This window comes from Somniosus microcephalus, chromosome 17 (genome assembly GCF_052327205.1).
Source record: "Somniosus microcephalus isolate GS21.2 chromosome 17, FLI_Smic_1.0, whole genome shotgun sequence".
NCBI lineage: Eukaryota > Metazoa > Chordata > Chondrichthyes > Squaliformes > Somniosidae > Somniosus > Somniosus microcephalus.
The window spans coordinates 32,609,620-32,626,526 of NC_141003.1; the positions used below are offsets into that span (position 1 = coordinate 32,609,620).

Sequence of the window (16,907 nt, forward strand, 5' to 3'; positions counted from 1 at the left end):
CACTCTGGATAACAAGGCCAATTATAGTGCCCCCATCACAGCTAACTCAGCAGATACTAAATCAAACCTAGGCCTGCATGCTCACTACCACACAATGGGCTGAATTTTGCCGGCGTTCGGAGGACGGGCTTAACAAGCCCCATCAACGGAAAATCTTGTTGGAAGTCAGGATTGAGACGGATGCAGGGTCCCCACACTTCACGGACACTGCCCACCCCTGACTCGCCAGGGTTGGCAAAATCCAGCCCAATGAATTTGCCCAGTGAACCATTAATTGCTTCTATTTTATATTATGTTTTATATAGTCTAACATGCACTTGTTGGAAACAAGATTCATTTATGAAGCAGATCATCATGTACAATTTGATACTATTTGTTCTGCCTGTCGGATAAATTTTGCATCCAAAGGGTATCTCCCATTTATGGATGGTTCATTTAATCTGTGCAGTTTAAGCAATTCACACTCCAACTTGGGATATATTGTTGCAGATAAACGTAGTTTTAAATGGTATGGTTCAGTGCACTTAGATGTGATGTTCTTTCCTTTTAATTCACATGATACAACGACCCATTGTAAAACAAAATATTTGCAAGTTAAGCACACATTTCTTTATTAGGCCATTTGTTTACAAGCAGCCTTGAGAAACATCAAATAAAACCTAAAACAATCTGGTTCAAGAGGATTATTTACATAACATTTTCAGAAGCTTAGTAAAATCACACTATCATTCAGTCTAAAGCTAAATAAAATATATCCCCATTTAGTTATCTACATTCTACAGCATCTGGAAATCAACCAGGTGCAATGTAACTTGTTTCATCTCTTCAAACTCACTATATACAGTGCATTTCCACTCCAGGTGAAACTGTCCAGTTAATTGTTAGTTCTTAAATGCAAATATGCACATATTTCTCACTGTTAATATAGCAGCATTTTATCCACTCAACTGCAATGGCTACTTCCTCTTATTTGAAAGAAAAGCAGGCCGATGGGATTGACAGTGTAGTCTGAGCAGTGAGTGACAACATGGTAACGTTACAAATGGGAACACAAAACACATTTTCTAGACAAACTCTTTGCTACAAACATTTGAGTGCCAGAACGAGAATACTGGTGCGTAAACAGACATTGCTAAATCCAGTCTTTAAAGTAATGCAACAGCAATAATTCCAACCAGAAATGTACACCAAACACAAGTACAAACACTTAGGCCCACATTTGCTGTATCTATTAAAACCTGCACAAACCTTTTGGGGCAATACCACAGACCAAGTACATTGCAATTCCCATTAGCTGTATAGGATTATGATTTGCTACGCATGCTGTATTTTTTGATGTATAAGCCTTGCTGTTCTGAAAGCTATTGCAGACTGAATAAGCTTCTAACAGCTCTGCATAGTGAAAAGCTTGTCACAGTTACTATTCACACAACACAAACAGTCATGCATTATTTTTTTGATAGCTTGTTGAGTTGCTTCTTCTCTGATGAGTGTTTGATTAATGGTATGAATTTGAATGCTCAGAACAGATGAAAATCTCTACAGCCATATCTTCCAGTTTGCCTTCAGCCCAGTTATAACTGCTCGCTCAACCACCACAAAAGTGCTATCTGCCAATGCCAGTGTTTCTTCTGTCTTCTGTTGTAGTATTTATATTCAGCTGCTATTGACATCATCATTTGTGTCTGCAGTTTCCAAAATCTGTCCGTCCGATGGTCTTCGTGCACTCCAAATCCTCACAGTTTGGTCACTGGAAGAAATGTTTTAATTTGAATATATATATATTTTTTAAGAGATATTTTATACACAAGGGATTTTGTTTCCCTTAAAGTTTAACAATTATATATACAGTAATGATATATATACAGTAATGATATATATACTGATGGTTCTGGAAATCTTTACAGCCAATGTTCTGTACTCACTCTGACGCAGTAAAGACATGGGTAGAGTTGGTACAAATAGCATTTATGGGGCTGTCATGCCCTCTCATCTCCCCAAGTGGTGAAAAGTTGTCCACATTCCAAAGCTTAAGGATACCACCTCTGCAGCCACTAAGCAGAATTGGCCGGCCTGGTAAAATTCCCAAAGCGCACACCCAGTCCTTATGGGCATTTGGAACTTGCTAGAAAACAAAATCATGTCAAAACCTTGAATTTGGAACAACTTCAGTTAAGCAACAAATCGTAGCCTAGGAATTAGCATGTGGGCCTTCACATTATAGTCTTCCACTATTTTAGCTTATAAAAATCTCCTCCTACTCCAGGTGTAAGGTACTCAAGGCTAAGAACAAACCAAACTCCTCCTCTTCATTATAAACTTTCTTTTTCAGTGTCCTTTCCATCCTCATCGCGTCCAACACTACGAGGAGCTCAGATTTCGTAGATCATCTGTTCAGCCGTCTCAACCTCTTGCATGCACCGAGCCATTTCAGGCCTCAACCAATCCCAGCTTTAACAGAATAACTTCTCGTCTCTTTCCCGTCTCACCCCAGCCCCAAAGAGATTTCACAGAGGAAATGTATATCACTTTCTCCCTCAATCTCCTCTTGATCACCCAAGTACCTTTCCTTTGCCCAATGCTCAAGGACATAGTCTATGGCGGTCTTCAGGTGTTCCCCTGCCTTCAAAACTATCACACATCTTTAAAAAAAAAATGCATCCTTTATTCCACCTTCCTCTGCAACTCCCACCCAATTTCCAACCTGCCCTTCCTCTCCAAAGCCATGGATGTGTCATCGTCAGCTAACTCCATGCCAACCATTCCTACCACTTTCTGTTCAAACCCCATCCAGTCTAGTCTTCATCCCAGCCACTGTGGCCTTTGCTGCAGTCCATCACACCATCACCTCTCCTCTTTGGTCCACTTCCAAAGCAATGTGTTTTATTGTTCCATTATTACCTATCCCACCAGAGCCTGCACGTTTTCAATATAATCTCTTGTGTGGTCACATACAGCATGTCTGAAAGTACCATCCTTGTCTCTCTACTAATACTCATATGTAGACCGCCTATTGGAGACATTATAAGTCAGCTTCCATATGTGTGCCAAAGATACCAAGCTTTATCTCTGGCAACACCCCTGGCTCCACACCTGTTGCCATACTGTCTGACATCAAATCATGAATGAGCAAAAACTTCCTCCAACTAAACATTAGCAAAACTGAAGCCATCTTGTTTGACTCTGGCCAGAAACTCCACACCTTATCCCCCAACTCCATTTTCCTTACCAGCTGCTCACTCGAGCTAAACCTGAAAGTACACAAACTTGCTGTCCTGTTGAACTTTGAGCTGAGCTTTAAACCTCACATCGAGACCATCACAAGCTAATACCTATCGCTGCAGTATTGTGTCGTGTCCCTACCTCAACTCCCTTACTGCTGAACTGCTCATCCATGCTTCATCACCTCCAACCCTCACCTTGTTAGCCTCAAGAGCTCAACTCTACACAAACTCCAATTCACCCAGAACTCTACTGCTGCCTGCATACTATCCCACACCAAGTCCTCCTCATCTATCAGCCACCGCCTCGCCAACCTTATATATTCAAGGCGGAGGTAGATTGATTTTTGGACTCTAGGGAAATCAAGGGATATGGAGATCGGGCGGAAAAGTGGAGCTGAGGTCGAAGATCAGCCATGATCTTGTTGAATGGGGGAGCAGGCTCGAGGGGCCGTATGGTCGACTCCTGCTCCCAATTCTTAAGTTCATCTTCACCAACTCTCTATTCCCCAAAGTACTGACTGAAAAATCCTTGTTCATCTACAAATCTCTAAATAGCTTTGCTCCACGCTACCTCTGAAACCTCCTCCAGCCCTCCATGTTAGCTCACAACTTCCACTCTGGATCACTGTAGGTTCCAATTTTAATCCTCAGCTCAGCTGTCAGGAAGCATATCTCAGACTCTGATTCAACAACTTGCATTCAGATAAAGTTTTTAATATAGTAAAACATCACAAGGTATTTCAAAGTTTGGAGTCAGACCCAAGCAGGAGGAGGGAGGAGGAGGAGGAGATTTAGGAAAAGTGCAGTTGAAGAAGCAGGTTTTAAGGACAGTTTTGAAAGTAGCAAAACATGAATCAAGGCACAGGAGTATGAGAGTAAGTTCCATAATGTTGGATTAAAATGGCTGAAGGCTCTCTAGAGCACAGAAGGAAGGCACACACCGTACACTAGTGTTGGAACAGTGGAGGTGCAAGCAAGGAAAAGGGCTGGGGCAGATTGCAGGGGTAGAGAAGAAATAGGCCATTAAAAAGAATTGTAAACAAGAACAAGGTTTTTGAAGTTGATGCACCAAGGGATGGTGAGCTAATGAAGGTCAGCAAGAATAGGGGTGATAGGTGAGCAGCATTTTGTGTGTGATAGGATGTGGGGTGCGAAGTCTGAAAGAGTTGTTTATTTATGGTGGTGCTCAATTCCAGCAAAGAGGGCACTGGAAAAGCAGAATTTGCAGATGATAAAGGCATGAATGAGGATTTAGCAGCAGCTGGGGTGAAAGGATGGGGATAAAAGAAACTTCATAGGTGGGAGATGTGTTTTTTTTTTGTGATGGATCAGCTGTAGGGTTTGAAGCTAAGCTCAGGTTTTGCACCAGTGGGTTGAGCTTGAACAGGAGTCCAAGATGGGAGATGGAATCAGGGGTTGGAGTATTGGAGTTGCTAGCAGGGATCATACAGGGTGACCTGAGTGTTAAGCTGCAGAAACTTCTGGTTCATCCACAACTTACCTCATAGGTCAAAAGGTAACATAGCAACAGTCATAGAAAGGGTGGTGGAGAGAAAAAGCTGGGCATCATCAAAACATAAGAAAGCTGACTCTATGCTTCCATGTTCCAGAATCTTGAGGGTTAGGGATAACGTTTTTAAGGAGCAGGGTGATTATGACAGTTTTGAAAGGAGAGCAACTGACTGTTGGTATGCACGTTGAAATGGAAACGTTTGTAGGGCTATGGAAAAAGAGGTCAGTGGGACTAATTGGATAGCTCTTTTAAACATAGAAACATCGAACATAGGAGCAGGAGTAGGCCATTCGGCCCTTCGAGCCTGTTCCGCCATTTAATGAGATCATGGCTGATCATCCAAATTCAGTACCCTGTCACTGCTTTCTCCCCATATCCCTTGATCCCTTTAGCCTTAAGAACTATATCTAACTCCTTCTTGAATATATTTAATGAATTGGCCTCTACGGCCTTCTGTAGTAGAGAATTCCACAGGTTCACCACTCTCTGGGTGAAGAAATTCCTCCTCATCTCTGTCCTAAATGGCTTACCCCTTATCCTTAGACTGTGACCCCTGGTTCTGAACTCCCCAACCATCGGGAACATCCTTCCTGCATCTAGTCTGTCTAGTCCTGTTAGAATTTTATAAGTTTCAATGAGATCCCCTCTCATTCTTCTAAACTCTAGCGAATATAAGCCTAATCGACCCAATCTCTCTTCATACGTAATTCCTGCCATTCCAGGTTATCAGTCTGGTGAATCTTCGCTGCACTCCCTCCAAGACAAGAACATCCTTCCTCAGATAAGGTGACCAAAACTGCACACAATACTCAAGGTGTGGTCTCACCAAGGCCCTGTACAACTGCAGCAAGCCATCCTTGCTCCTGTACTCAAATCCTCTCGCCAAGGCGGCCAACATACCATTTGCCTTCTTAACCGCCTGCTGCACCTGCATGCTTACCTTCAGCACAAGGACACCCAGGTCTCGTTGCACTTCCCCTTTTCCCAATCTATTGCCATTCAGATAATAATCCGTCTTCCTGTTTTTGCCACCAAAGTGGATAACCTCGCATTTATCCACATTATACTGTATCTGCCCAATCACCCAACCTGTCCAAATCATACTGGAGTTTCTCTGCATCCTCCTCACAGCACACACACCCATCCAGCTTTGTGTCATCTGCAAATTTGGAGATATTACATCTAGTTCCCTCGTCTAGATCATTAATATATATTGTGAATAGCTGGGGTCCTAGCACGGATCCCTGCGGTACCCCACTAGTCACTGCCTGCCACTCGGAAAAAGACCCATTTATTCCAGCTCTTTGCTTCCCGTCTGCCAACCAGTTCTCTATCCAAGTCAGTACCTTACCCCCACAATCCCATGTGCTTTAACTTTGCACGCCAATCTCTTATGCGGGACCTTATCGAAAGCCTTCTGAAAGTCCAAATACTCCACATCCACTGGTTCTCCCTTATCTATTCTACCAGTTACATCCTCAAAAAATTCCAGTAGATTGGTCAAGCATGATTTACCTTTTGTAAATCCATGTTGACTTTGTCCGATCCTGTCACTGTTTTCCAAGTGCTCTGCTATTACATCTTTTATAATGGACTCTAGCATTTTCCCCACTACCGATGTCAGGCTTACCGGTCTATAATTCCCCGTTTTCTCTCTACCACCTTTTTTAAATAGTGGGGTTACATTACCTATCCTCCAATCCATGGGAACTATTCCAGAGTCTATAGCAATTTGGAAGATGACCAGCAATGCATCTACTATTTCTAGGGCCACTTCCTTAAGTACCCTGGGATGTAGATGATCAGGCTCTGGGGATCTATCGGCCTTCAATGCCGCCAATTTCCATACAAATACTGATTTCATTCAATTCCTCCCTCTCATTAGACCCTATGTTCCCTGACATCTCTGGAAGGTTATTTGTGTCCTCCTTTGTGAAGACAGAACCAAAGTATGTATTTAATTGGTCTGCCATTTCTTTGTTCCCCATTATCTGACTGCAAGGGACCTATGCTTGACTTCACCAATCTTTTTCTCTTCACATATTTATAGAAGCTTTTACAGTCAGTTTTTATGTTCCCTGAAAGCTTACTCTCATACTCTATTTTCCCCCCTCTTAATTAATCCCTTTGTCCTCCTTTGCTGAATCCTAAACTGCTCCCAATCCTCAGGTTTGCTGCTTTTTCTGGCCAATTTATATGTCCTCTCCTTGGATCTTATGCTATCCCTAATTTCCCTTGTTAGCCACAGTTGAGTCACCTTTTCTGTTTTATTTTTATGCCAAACAAGGATGAACAAATTCTGTAGTTCATCCATGCGATCTTTAAATATTTGCCATTACCTATCCACCGTCAACCCTTTAAAGTAACGTTGCCCAAATCCATCTTACCCAACTTGCGCCTCATAACATCGTAGTTTCCTTTATTTAAATTCAGGACCCTAGTCTCTGAGTCAACTGCTTCACTCTCCATTTTAATGAAGAATTCTATCATATTATGATCGCTCTTCCCCAAGGTGCCTCGCACAACAAGATTGCTAATTAATTCTCTCTCATTACATAATACCCAGTCTAAGATGGCCTGATCTCTAGTTGGTTCCTCGACATATTGGTCCAGGAAACCATCCGGTATACACTCTAGGAATTCCTCATTCACAGTATTGTTACTAATTTGGTTAGCCCAATCTATATGTAGATTGAAGTCATCCATGATAACTGTTGTGCCCTTATTGCACGTGTCTCTAATTTCCCGTTTAATGCCATCCCCAACCTCAGCATTACTGTTTGGGGGTCTGTATACAACTCCCACTAATGTTTTCTGCCCCATGGTATTTCTCAGCTCTACCCATACAGATTCCACATCATCAGAGCCAATATCCTTCCTTACTACAGGAAACTCTCGTTTAAACGGCACCTAAATATCTGGAATTCTCTACTAACCGGCAAAATTCTCACTCCGAAAACAACACCTCAATAACCGGCAATGTTGCCGAGTCCGAGTCTCCAGCGGTGGCCGAGTTAGTCAGTGGGGGTAGTTCTCCAAACTGCCACTACTCAGCTTCTTGGCGCTGTCGGAAGTCGGAACACCTCAATAACAGGAGTCTGACTCTCCTGTGCTGCCGGTAATCTCTTCTGATCCGCCATTTTACAGGAGTACTGTGTCTCCCACGCTGTTGGTAGTCATTGCATTGCATTACCCTCAACTGGCAGTACTGTAATTAATCAAGCATCTGCCACCATCCATTTAACATAACATTCTGTAGGCGAGTACCCAATTACTGTATACTGCACATTTTTGATTTTTTAAATTTTTCTTTGTTAAAAATAGCCTCGGTAGATAACCCTCTCTGTCATCCGGAATTTTTGATCAACCGGCAACACGCCAGTCCCGTCGGTGCTGGATACCAAAGAGTTTCCTGTATTGTGTTAATCTCCTCTTTAACCAGCAATGCTACCCCACCTCCTTTTCCTTTTTGCCTGTCCTTCCTGAATATTGAATACCCCTGGATGTTGAATTCCCAGCCTTGGTCACCCTGGAGCCATGTCTCCGTAATTCCAATTACATCATATCCGTTTACATCTATTTGCGCAGCTAATTCATCCACCTTATTACGAATGCTCCGCACATCAAGACACAAAGCCTTCAGGCTTGTTTTTTTTTTTTTTTAAAAACACTCAGTCCTTTTAGAATTATTATTTACTGCGGCCATGTTTGATTTATACCCTTGATTTCTCTGCCTTCCACTTTTGCTTTTCTCCTTCCTGTCTTTTGTTTCTATCCTTGCTTCCCTTTCCTCTGTCTCGCTGCACAGGTTCCCAACCCCCTGCCATTTTAGTTTAACCCCTCCCCAACAGCACTAGCAAACACTCCCCCTATGACATCAGTTCCGGTCCCGCCCAGGTGCAAACCGTCCGGTTTGTACTGGTTCCACCTCCCCAGAACCAGTTCCAATATCCCAGGAATTAGAATCCCTCCCCCTTGCACCATTCCTCGAGCCACGTATTCATCTGAAATATCCTATTTTTACTCTGACTAGCACGTGGCACTGGTAGCAATCCTGAGATTACTACCTTTGAGGTCCTATTTTTTAAATTTACCTCCTAACTCCCTATATTCAGCTTTTAGGACCTCATCCCATTTTTTACCTATATCGTTGGTACCTATATGCACCACGACAACTGGTTGTTCACCCTCCTCCTCCAGAATGCCCTGCAGCCGCCCCAAGAGAGTTGGCACAAGCACGATGGTCCAAATAGCCTCCTTCTGTGCTGTATGATTATATGCATTGTGCCAAGGAGGGGCATTGGAGTAATCAGAAGCTAAGTCAGGAGACAACCAGGGAACATGATGTGGTCTCATAGAAGAGATGTGTGCTGAGGGTCATGGTGGAGAGAAGAGAGACCAGAGACAGTTTTGAGAGGAGAGCTGGGGTAGGAAATTTCAAGTTTTTCTCCTTTTGTTAGATCTACTCAGCCATCATGCAACTTACATCAGCTTATTGCTGTGTAATCATACCTGGAGCAGTTCTTGCTGGGCCATGTCCCATTTTTTTATTCCATTATCTCTGGATCCACTAAACAGGCTGTCACCCAGGATTGTGAGCGATTCAATACCATCATAATGCGGTGGCTCAAAATTGTAGGTAGGGCTTACAGTCCCTATAGCACCTTCTGTTACATCAAACATCTAAATAGAAAGGGTAAAAGAGTGAGAGATTTATTTATATTTAGACTGTAATGTTTACCTTTCTTTCTACTTCTGTGACTTCTACACAAGGTTATGAAGGCTGGAATACTATAGATTAATTTAGTAATTCACAACCGTCAAATTGTAATTGGGTGGGGGGCGATTGGGGATTGAAATGGCTGAACTTTTTACAACCAATACAATTTGAGAAACAAGCAGATTCTGCAAAAGTTACATTACATATAGATCACAGTTTTTATTTATTTGTGGCATTTTCATTTATGTTTCCGCTCTTTTCATCTCTTCTAGGGAGCGAGCCTTCAGAGTCAGAAGGTGCAGTGTTCAAACCCCATTCGAGCCAGTTCTGGCAAGTGGAGACGAAAGCTCTGACTCGGAGTTCTTGGTTGACATCCAGTGGGATACTAACATGCAAAGGATGTGGGAGACACCCCCACCTCATCGTATGGGTTCTGGGAGCCCCCCAGCTGGTACAAAGATGGCTACATTCATGTTGCAGCCTATCAGACTGTTAATCAACATGCAAATCCTTCCACTACTTCACAATATTCTCTTCTAGGATACTCTGACTGATTAGATGATCATATAATTTAGTTCCAAATCCCTAAAAATTACAGTCTACAATCTACCATAAAGGGGCATGGAAAAGTGATTCAAAATGACTTCCTACATTTTTTCTGTGCACAATGAGGAACTGTTAGGACTCCAATGTGTTGCAACCAACATCTCCAATGTTAGATTACCATTTACAGTAGAAACATTGCTGTGTTTTAATTTTAAGATGTGGTACATTATTAATGAGTTTGGTTTAACTTAAAAACAGGAGTTCAGCATTCAAAAGATACATCTTAAGTATATGTTTTAATAGGCCTCAAAAAGCACAATCAATTTACATTTTAAGGTTTTAGTGATACCATTATAAATTACTTCACAATATTGTCCAGTACTAGATACAAAGCACAGTCATGCATTTTGCAACGCAAGGTTCATCAAAAGACATTTGCAATAACAATGTAAATTTTGCTATAAATATTTAATTTTGCACTATGAAAATATTACCTTTATGTAGTGATCTTTGGACCCAGTAATAATTAGATCTTGTCCATTTGCAGTTTGGTCAACAGTAAGGCACATAACTGGACCTAAATGACCAGTCAGCTTTCCAGTGGATTGAAACCTTGAAAATGGAAACATGGTCACCTAATCATTCTAAATGCATATACATTGCTAAAAAAATGTTTAAGAACATAAGAATTAGGAGCAGGGGTAGGCCATACGGCCCCTCGAGTCTGCTCTGCTATTCAATAAGATCATGGCTGATCTTCAACCTGAATTCCACTTTCCTGCCCAATATTTACTTTTTTTTTTTTTTTTATTCGTTCCTGGGATGTGGGCATCACTGGCAAGGCCAGCATTTATTGCCCTTGAGAAGGTGGTGGTGAGCTGCCTTCTTGAATCACTGCAGTCCGTGTGGTGTTAAGTACTCCTACAGTGCTGTTAGGGAGGGAGTTCCAGGATAATGACCCAGTGACGATGAAGGAACGGTGATATATGTCCAAGTCAGGATGGTGTGCAGCTTGGAGGTGAGTATTCCCATGCACCTGCTGCTCTTGTCCTTCTAGGTGGAAGTAGTCGCAGGTTTGGGAGGTACTGCCAAAGAAGCCTTGGCGTGTTGCTGCAGTGCATCTTGTAGATGGTACACACTGCAGCCACGGTACGCTGGTGGTGGAAGGAGTGAATGTTTAAGCTGGTGGATGGGGTGCCAATCAAGCGGGCTGCTTTGTCTTGGATGGTGTCGAGCTTCTTGAGTGTTGTTGAAGCTGCACTCATCCAGGCAAGGGGAGAGTATTCCATCACACTCCTGACTTGTGCCTTGTAGATGGTGGAAAGGCTGTGGGGAGTCAGGAGGTGAGACACTCGTCACAAAATATCCAGGCTCTGATCTGCTTTTGTTGGCACAGTATTTATGTGGCTATCCAGTTAAGTTTCTGGTCAATGGTGACCCCCCAGAATATTGATGGTGGGGGATTCGGCGATGGTAATGCCGTTGAATGTCAAGGGGCAGTGGTTAGACGCTCACTTGTTGGAGGTAGTCATTGCCTGGCACGAATGTTACCTGCCACTTATCAGCCCAAGCCTGAATGTCGTCCAGGTCTTGCTGCATGCGGGCATGGACTGCTTCATTATCTGAGGAGTTGTGAATGGCGCTGAACACTGTGCAGTCATCAGTGAACATCCCCATTTCTGACCTTATGATGGCAGGAAGATCATTGATGTAGCAGCTGAAGATGGTTGGGCTAGGACACTGCCCTGAGGAACACCTGCAGCGATGTCCTGGGGCTGTGATGATTCACCTTCAACCACCACAACCATTTTCTTTTGTGTTAGGTATGACTCCAGCCAGTGGAGAGTTTTCTCCCCCTGATTCCCATTGACTTCAGTTTTACTAGGGGGGTTCCCTAATGCCACACTCGGTCAAATGCTACCTTGATGTCAAGAGCAGTCACTCTCACCTCACTCTGGAATTCAACTCTTTTGTCCATGTTTGGACCAAGGCTGTAATGAGGATTGGAGCAGAGTGGTCCTGGCGTAACCCAAACTGGGCATCAGTGAGCAGGTTATTGGTGAGGAAGTGCTGGTTGATGGCACTGTCGACGACACCTTCCATCACTTTGCTGATGATGGAGAGTAAACTGATGGGGCGGCAATTGGCCGGATTGGACATACCTGGGCAGTTTTCCACATTGTCGGACAGATGCCAGTGTTATAGCTGTACTGGTACAGTTATAATACTGTACTACCAGTACGAAGACAAATTGATCACAACACTATTCCAAGCTCGCAGAAATTAGAGTTTTGACTTTTTTACATTATAATTTAATAAAATTGCTTTTTTCCCCCCCTGGTAAAATAGCTACAATAAAACAAATGTTACATGCTTAAATGCTAATCATTAACAGTTGTGGTCAATTGACTAAAGATTTTAACGTTCATTTTGTTGATCGTGATTTCTCATTGACCTGCATCAGCTTATGAATGCTTACTTGAGCTAAAGGGGGTCAAGTTTACCTTATTTACATCGTTAGTTTTGCACTAACTTAGCAGGTTCCTGCAAACCCAAACATATTATATGGCTATGACAGTATCTTTGGTGGAGACTATGCAGATACTGAAATTTATTCTCCCATTCAAACTGTATTACAAAGCTTTGCTTTTCAGAATTTATGCATGAACGAATATAAAAACAATTTAACCAAACTAAATTTCTACAAGGCCAAGTTTCTTTCACTTAAAGACAAAATACCTTTTGAGATCCCACATTCGCACAGAGTTACCAGAGGCAGCATAGAGAAACATGCCAGTGGGGTTCAGTGCAATTTGGTTTATCTGATTTTCTCCAGAAGGGATGGTAACTGTCCTATTTTTTGTGCTCGCACAAGCGTCCCCCATCGCTACCTGGCCTGATGACCTGAGAGACAAGAAATTGATTTTTCATGCTATATTATACTGTTATCTTTAATAAGTATGATCTTACCATTATCTTAACATGAAATGTAAATTTCTTCTCAAATTTGACAGAACAAAATGTTGCGCGTTCTTCTCAGAGGCTTTTCACATTCAACAAAGTTAAGTACATTCACTTGCATTAGGTGCTAGATGTCTCACTGTCAACTACGATACTTGGACACTGACCAAGCTGTACTTACTGGAGCCGAGATTTGTCCAGCATCTCAGACAGGTGCAGAACTACAAAATACACCCCCTGTACAGGTAGCCTACAGCTCATTAATATAGGCAAGTTAATTTTTTTACAAAACAACCAGTATTGACTATTACTATCTAAAAATTTATATTGACAACAGTTACAACATATTTAGAAATATCTTAAAATTTTAATTCTAATCAAGAAAGTCTTTTGTTTTTTTTGAACTGTAACTCAATTCTAAAATAAAATCCTAAATTACCAGGATAGATACTTACGTCAGTGTTCGAATGCATTTGGCAGAGTCTCGAATATCCCACACCTTAACATAAGATGTAGAAACAGAAAATACCAAACTGGAATAACTGCAGTATTTGACAGACACCACGTTATTGGGATGTCCACCAAGAGACATGATCTCTTGCCCAGTTACGAGGTTCCATACTTTACATGTGCGATCTGTTAAAAGTTTACAGAAAGGATTACTGCAGTTAGCCTGCCATTTATTTTGACGTCAGCTCACTACATATATAGCTACTTCCTTCCATGCATCCTCCTTTATCTGCAAGATTATTAAACTGGTTGCAGATTCCTCCACAATTTCTGAAGCAAATTCTCCTTTGAACTCACAAACGGGGTAAGAAAGATCAAGTACTGTATCCTCCTCTTGCTTCTTTGTAGATACAAAGCACAATAGTTAGATTGATTTGATAGAGTAGATCAAATTTAAACCAGCAATCCTGGGTCATCGACCTGAAACGTTAACTCTGTTTCTCTCTCCACAGATTTTCTGTTTTTATGATAGTTAGATTCAGTGCCTGAGTGAGACCCTGCTACACATATAGCAAAACAGGAATAATCCCAACAGGAGCACTAAAGATTGGGATTAACCAACCAAAATCACACCATGATACAAAATTGACCAAGAGACTGCGCACAGCAGAAAAGATCTCCAACACTATTGCCTCAAATGGGAAAGCAAGTGAAGGGAAACATAGAAAAATAGGAGTAGGCCATTCGGCCCTTCGAGCCTGCTCCGCCATTATATTCCCACTCTCTCCCCATACCCCTTGATGCATTTTGCATCTAGAAATCTATCGGACTCCTTCTTAAATATATTCAGTGACTTGGCCTCCACAGCCTTCTGTGGTAGAGAATTCCATAGGTTCACCACCCTCTGAGTGAAGAAATTTCTCATCTCAGTCCTACCCCGTATCCTGAGACTGTGACCACTCGTTCTAGAGCCCCCAGCCAGGGGAAACATCCTCCCTGCATCCAGTCTGTCTAGCCCTGTCAGAATATTATACGTTTCAATGAGATCCCCTCTCATTCTCCTAAACTCTAGTGAATACAGGCCTAGTCGACCCAATCTCTCCTCATACGACAGTCCTGCCATCCCAGGAATCAGTCTGGTGAACCTTCGCTGCACTCCCTCTATGGCAAGTATATCCTTTCTTAGGTAAGGAGACAAAAACTGCACACACTACTCCAGGTGTGGTCTCACCAAGGCCCTGTACAACTGTAGTAAGACATCCTTGCTCCTGTACTCAAATCCTCTTGCAATGAAGGCCAACATACCATTTGCTTTCCTAACTGCTTGCTGCACCTGCATGTTTGCTTTCAGTGACTGGTGTACAAGGACACCCAGTCCCTTTGTACATCAGCATTTCCCAATCTATCACCATTTAAATAATAGTCTAGCTTCTTGTTTTTCCTATTGAAGTGGATAACTTCACATTTATCCACGTTATACTGCATCTGCCATGTATTTGCCCACTCACTCAACTTGTCTAAATCACCTTGAAGCCTCTTTGCATCCTCCTCACAACCCCACCTAGTTTTGTGTCATCAGCAACCTTGGAAGTATTACATTTGGTTCCAACCAAAAAGGGTCTTTAAAGGGACAAACACTTCTGATCTGCCAAAGCTGGGTAGTTGCTTAGCAGGTGGCTTGTGGTGTACTATTTGCTTACGTAGCACTTCAAAGTAATTCATTGTGTAAAGTGATTTGAGGTGTTTCCCTGTGATGAGGCAATTTGTAAATACTTTGAGTGAACCTGAGTTACTCCCTTGCTGTCTAAATCAAAAAACAATTTTAAAAAATTCACTGAAAGTGTAGATCAAATTTAAACCAGCAATCCTGGGGCTGCAGCCCAGTTGATGTAAAACAGAGACTATGGCCCTGATACTTATGGGGAGGCGGGAGGGTGCAGGGGAGCACAGGGAAATACTGGCAAGGCCAGGGATGTGGAGGTCCTGCCGAATTTAACGACAGGACCTCATTATAATTATTTTTCTTCCATTTCCTGCCCGGCAGCCGGACAAATTGACAGGCTGCTGGGTGGGAAAACCAGCAGCAGGAGGCTGCAGCCGGGGACCTTTGGGGACGATCCCTGGCAATCAGGAGGAAGCCAGATATTGAGGCCTCGGAATTTAATGCAACCTATTTCCTCCTACAGTTTGAAGCAATTCTTCTCACCTTTTGCTCCAGTGAAAAGGAGATCATCTGTCGCATCCAGACATAGCACCGCTTTGTTGTGTCCTTCAGCTACATGACTGCATTGAAGCGGTGCATTCCTACTGCCTTTGGAACTGGGGAACAGGTTAATTATTCCCCTGTGAAAAGAATGGTAATAAAACTGGTTGATTAATTAATACCAATAAAAGATTTTGCTACATAAATCACAGATCAATAGAATAGACAAAGGGGAAAAATTGCACTGCTAGCATTTATTTTTAATTGATGAAATAAAACGGTCTTGGACTGCATTGTATTATCCTTCAGGGTCAAGTTATGAAATTAGTTGGGTTTTTTTTGCAACACTGCAGATATAACAATCGGAGTAATTTTCTATATTATTGAAGGGCAAAGCAATTGCCACTTTTTGACAAAATGTGGGATATCTCTCATACGTGGATAGGTCTAAATTCTGGGGGAGATATTTGACAAGTGTGACTGAATACCTCATCACCTCTTTGCTACCCTTTCACCAATTTGATTGACATGCTACAATATGCTCCATTTGATCTAGATCTTAATAAAGATCTCGGGCACATTTACTTTCCAGCTTTCTCCCATTATTTCTCTTCTCCGGAAGGTTGTGGCTCATGTCAAGATATAATTCCATGAGTGGAGCACCCTTCAGGCAAATGACAGTTAATTCTGTGGCACGTCACTCTTACTTAATTGTCACTAATCTACAATAGGATTAGTGACAATTAAGTGAAAATGACATGCCACAGAATTAACTATCATTCTGTATTTTGGTAAATGACTAATGTCATGTAATTATGTATGGTACATAGTTTCTTCTATCACTGCTGCTGTAAAATTATGAGCCAAAATTCCTTGGTGCAGGCAAATTGACTCTTAGAAGCACATATCATTTTTGACACTTAAAAATTGCATCTTTTTAACCAGTTTTAAAAACATGCAGCTAATTTCACCAGTTCTTATTCTTTTAGAAAGCAACCAACATGTTTTTCTTTTCAGGCATCTGTTATCTTGCTAGAATACAATTCATCATTTAAAAAAAAATGCACTGCAATTTGTGACATCAAAGCATTAGACTTCTTTTATTAACAGAGGAAAAGCTTTAACACCTACAAATGGAAAAAGTTAGGGTCATTCTTCAGCAACCAAAGCTTTTCAAAAACCATTTAGTGCACAAACAGAGCAAAAGTAAAAGTAAATAAATTTAATAAGCAACACCAAAAGCAGGGTAATCATCCAAACAGAAAAAGCAGTATGACCAATCGTTTATCT

General features: G+C 41.9%; 1 protein-coding gene across 6 annotated transcripts in view; it reads right to left on the reverse strand.

Moving 5' to 3' along the window:
• Positions 1 to 586: 586 nt before the first annotated feature.
• The window catches only part of LOC147105620 (kinesin-like protein KIF21A), a 194,325-nt gene continuing 178,004 nt past the window's right edge, over positions 587 to 16,907 (reverse strand). For 5 of the 6 annotated variants that reach the window (XM_086010168.1, XM_086010167.1, XM_086010166.1 and 2 more), the window contains 7 exons: positions 15,621 to 15,757; positions 13,420 to 13,600; positions 12,743 to 12,907; positions 10,498 to 10,615; positions 9,250 to 9,420; positions 1,926 to 2,125; positions 587 to 1,750 (listed from right to left, as the gene is read on the reverse strand). In XM_086010168.1, the coding sequence (XP_085866294.1) occupies positions 1,657 to 1,750; positions 1,926 to 2,125; positions 9,250 to 9,420; positions 10,498 to 10,615; positions 12,743 to 12,907; positions 13,420 to 13,600; positions 15,621 to 15,757 (1,066 nt within the window). In that variant the 3' untranslated portion in view covers positions 587 to 1,656. Of the gene's footprint in view, positions 1,751 to 1,925; positions 2,126 to 7,673; positions 7,904 to 9,249; positions 9,421 to 10,497; positions 10,616 to 12,742; positions 12,908 to 13,419; positions 13,601 to 15,620; positions 15,758 to 16,907 lie in introns of those variants that run through there. The other variant, XR_015081534.1, reaches the window with a different exon arrangement.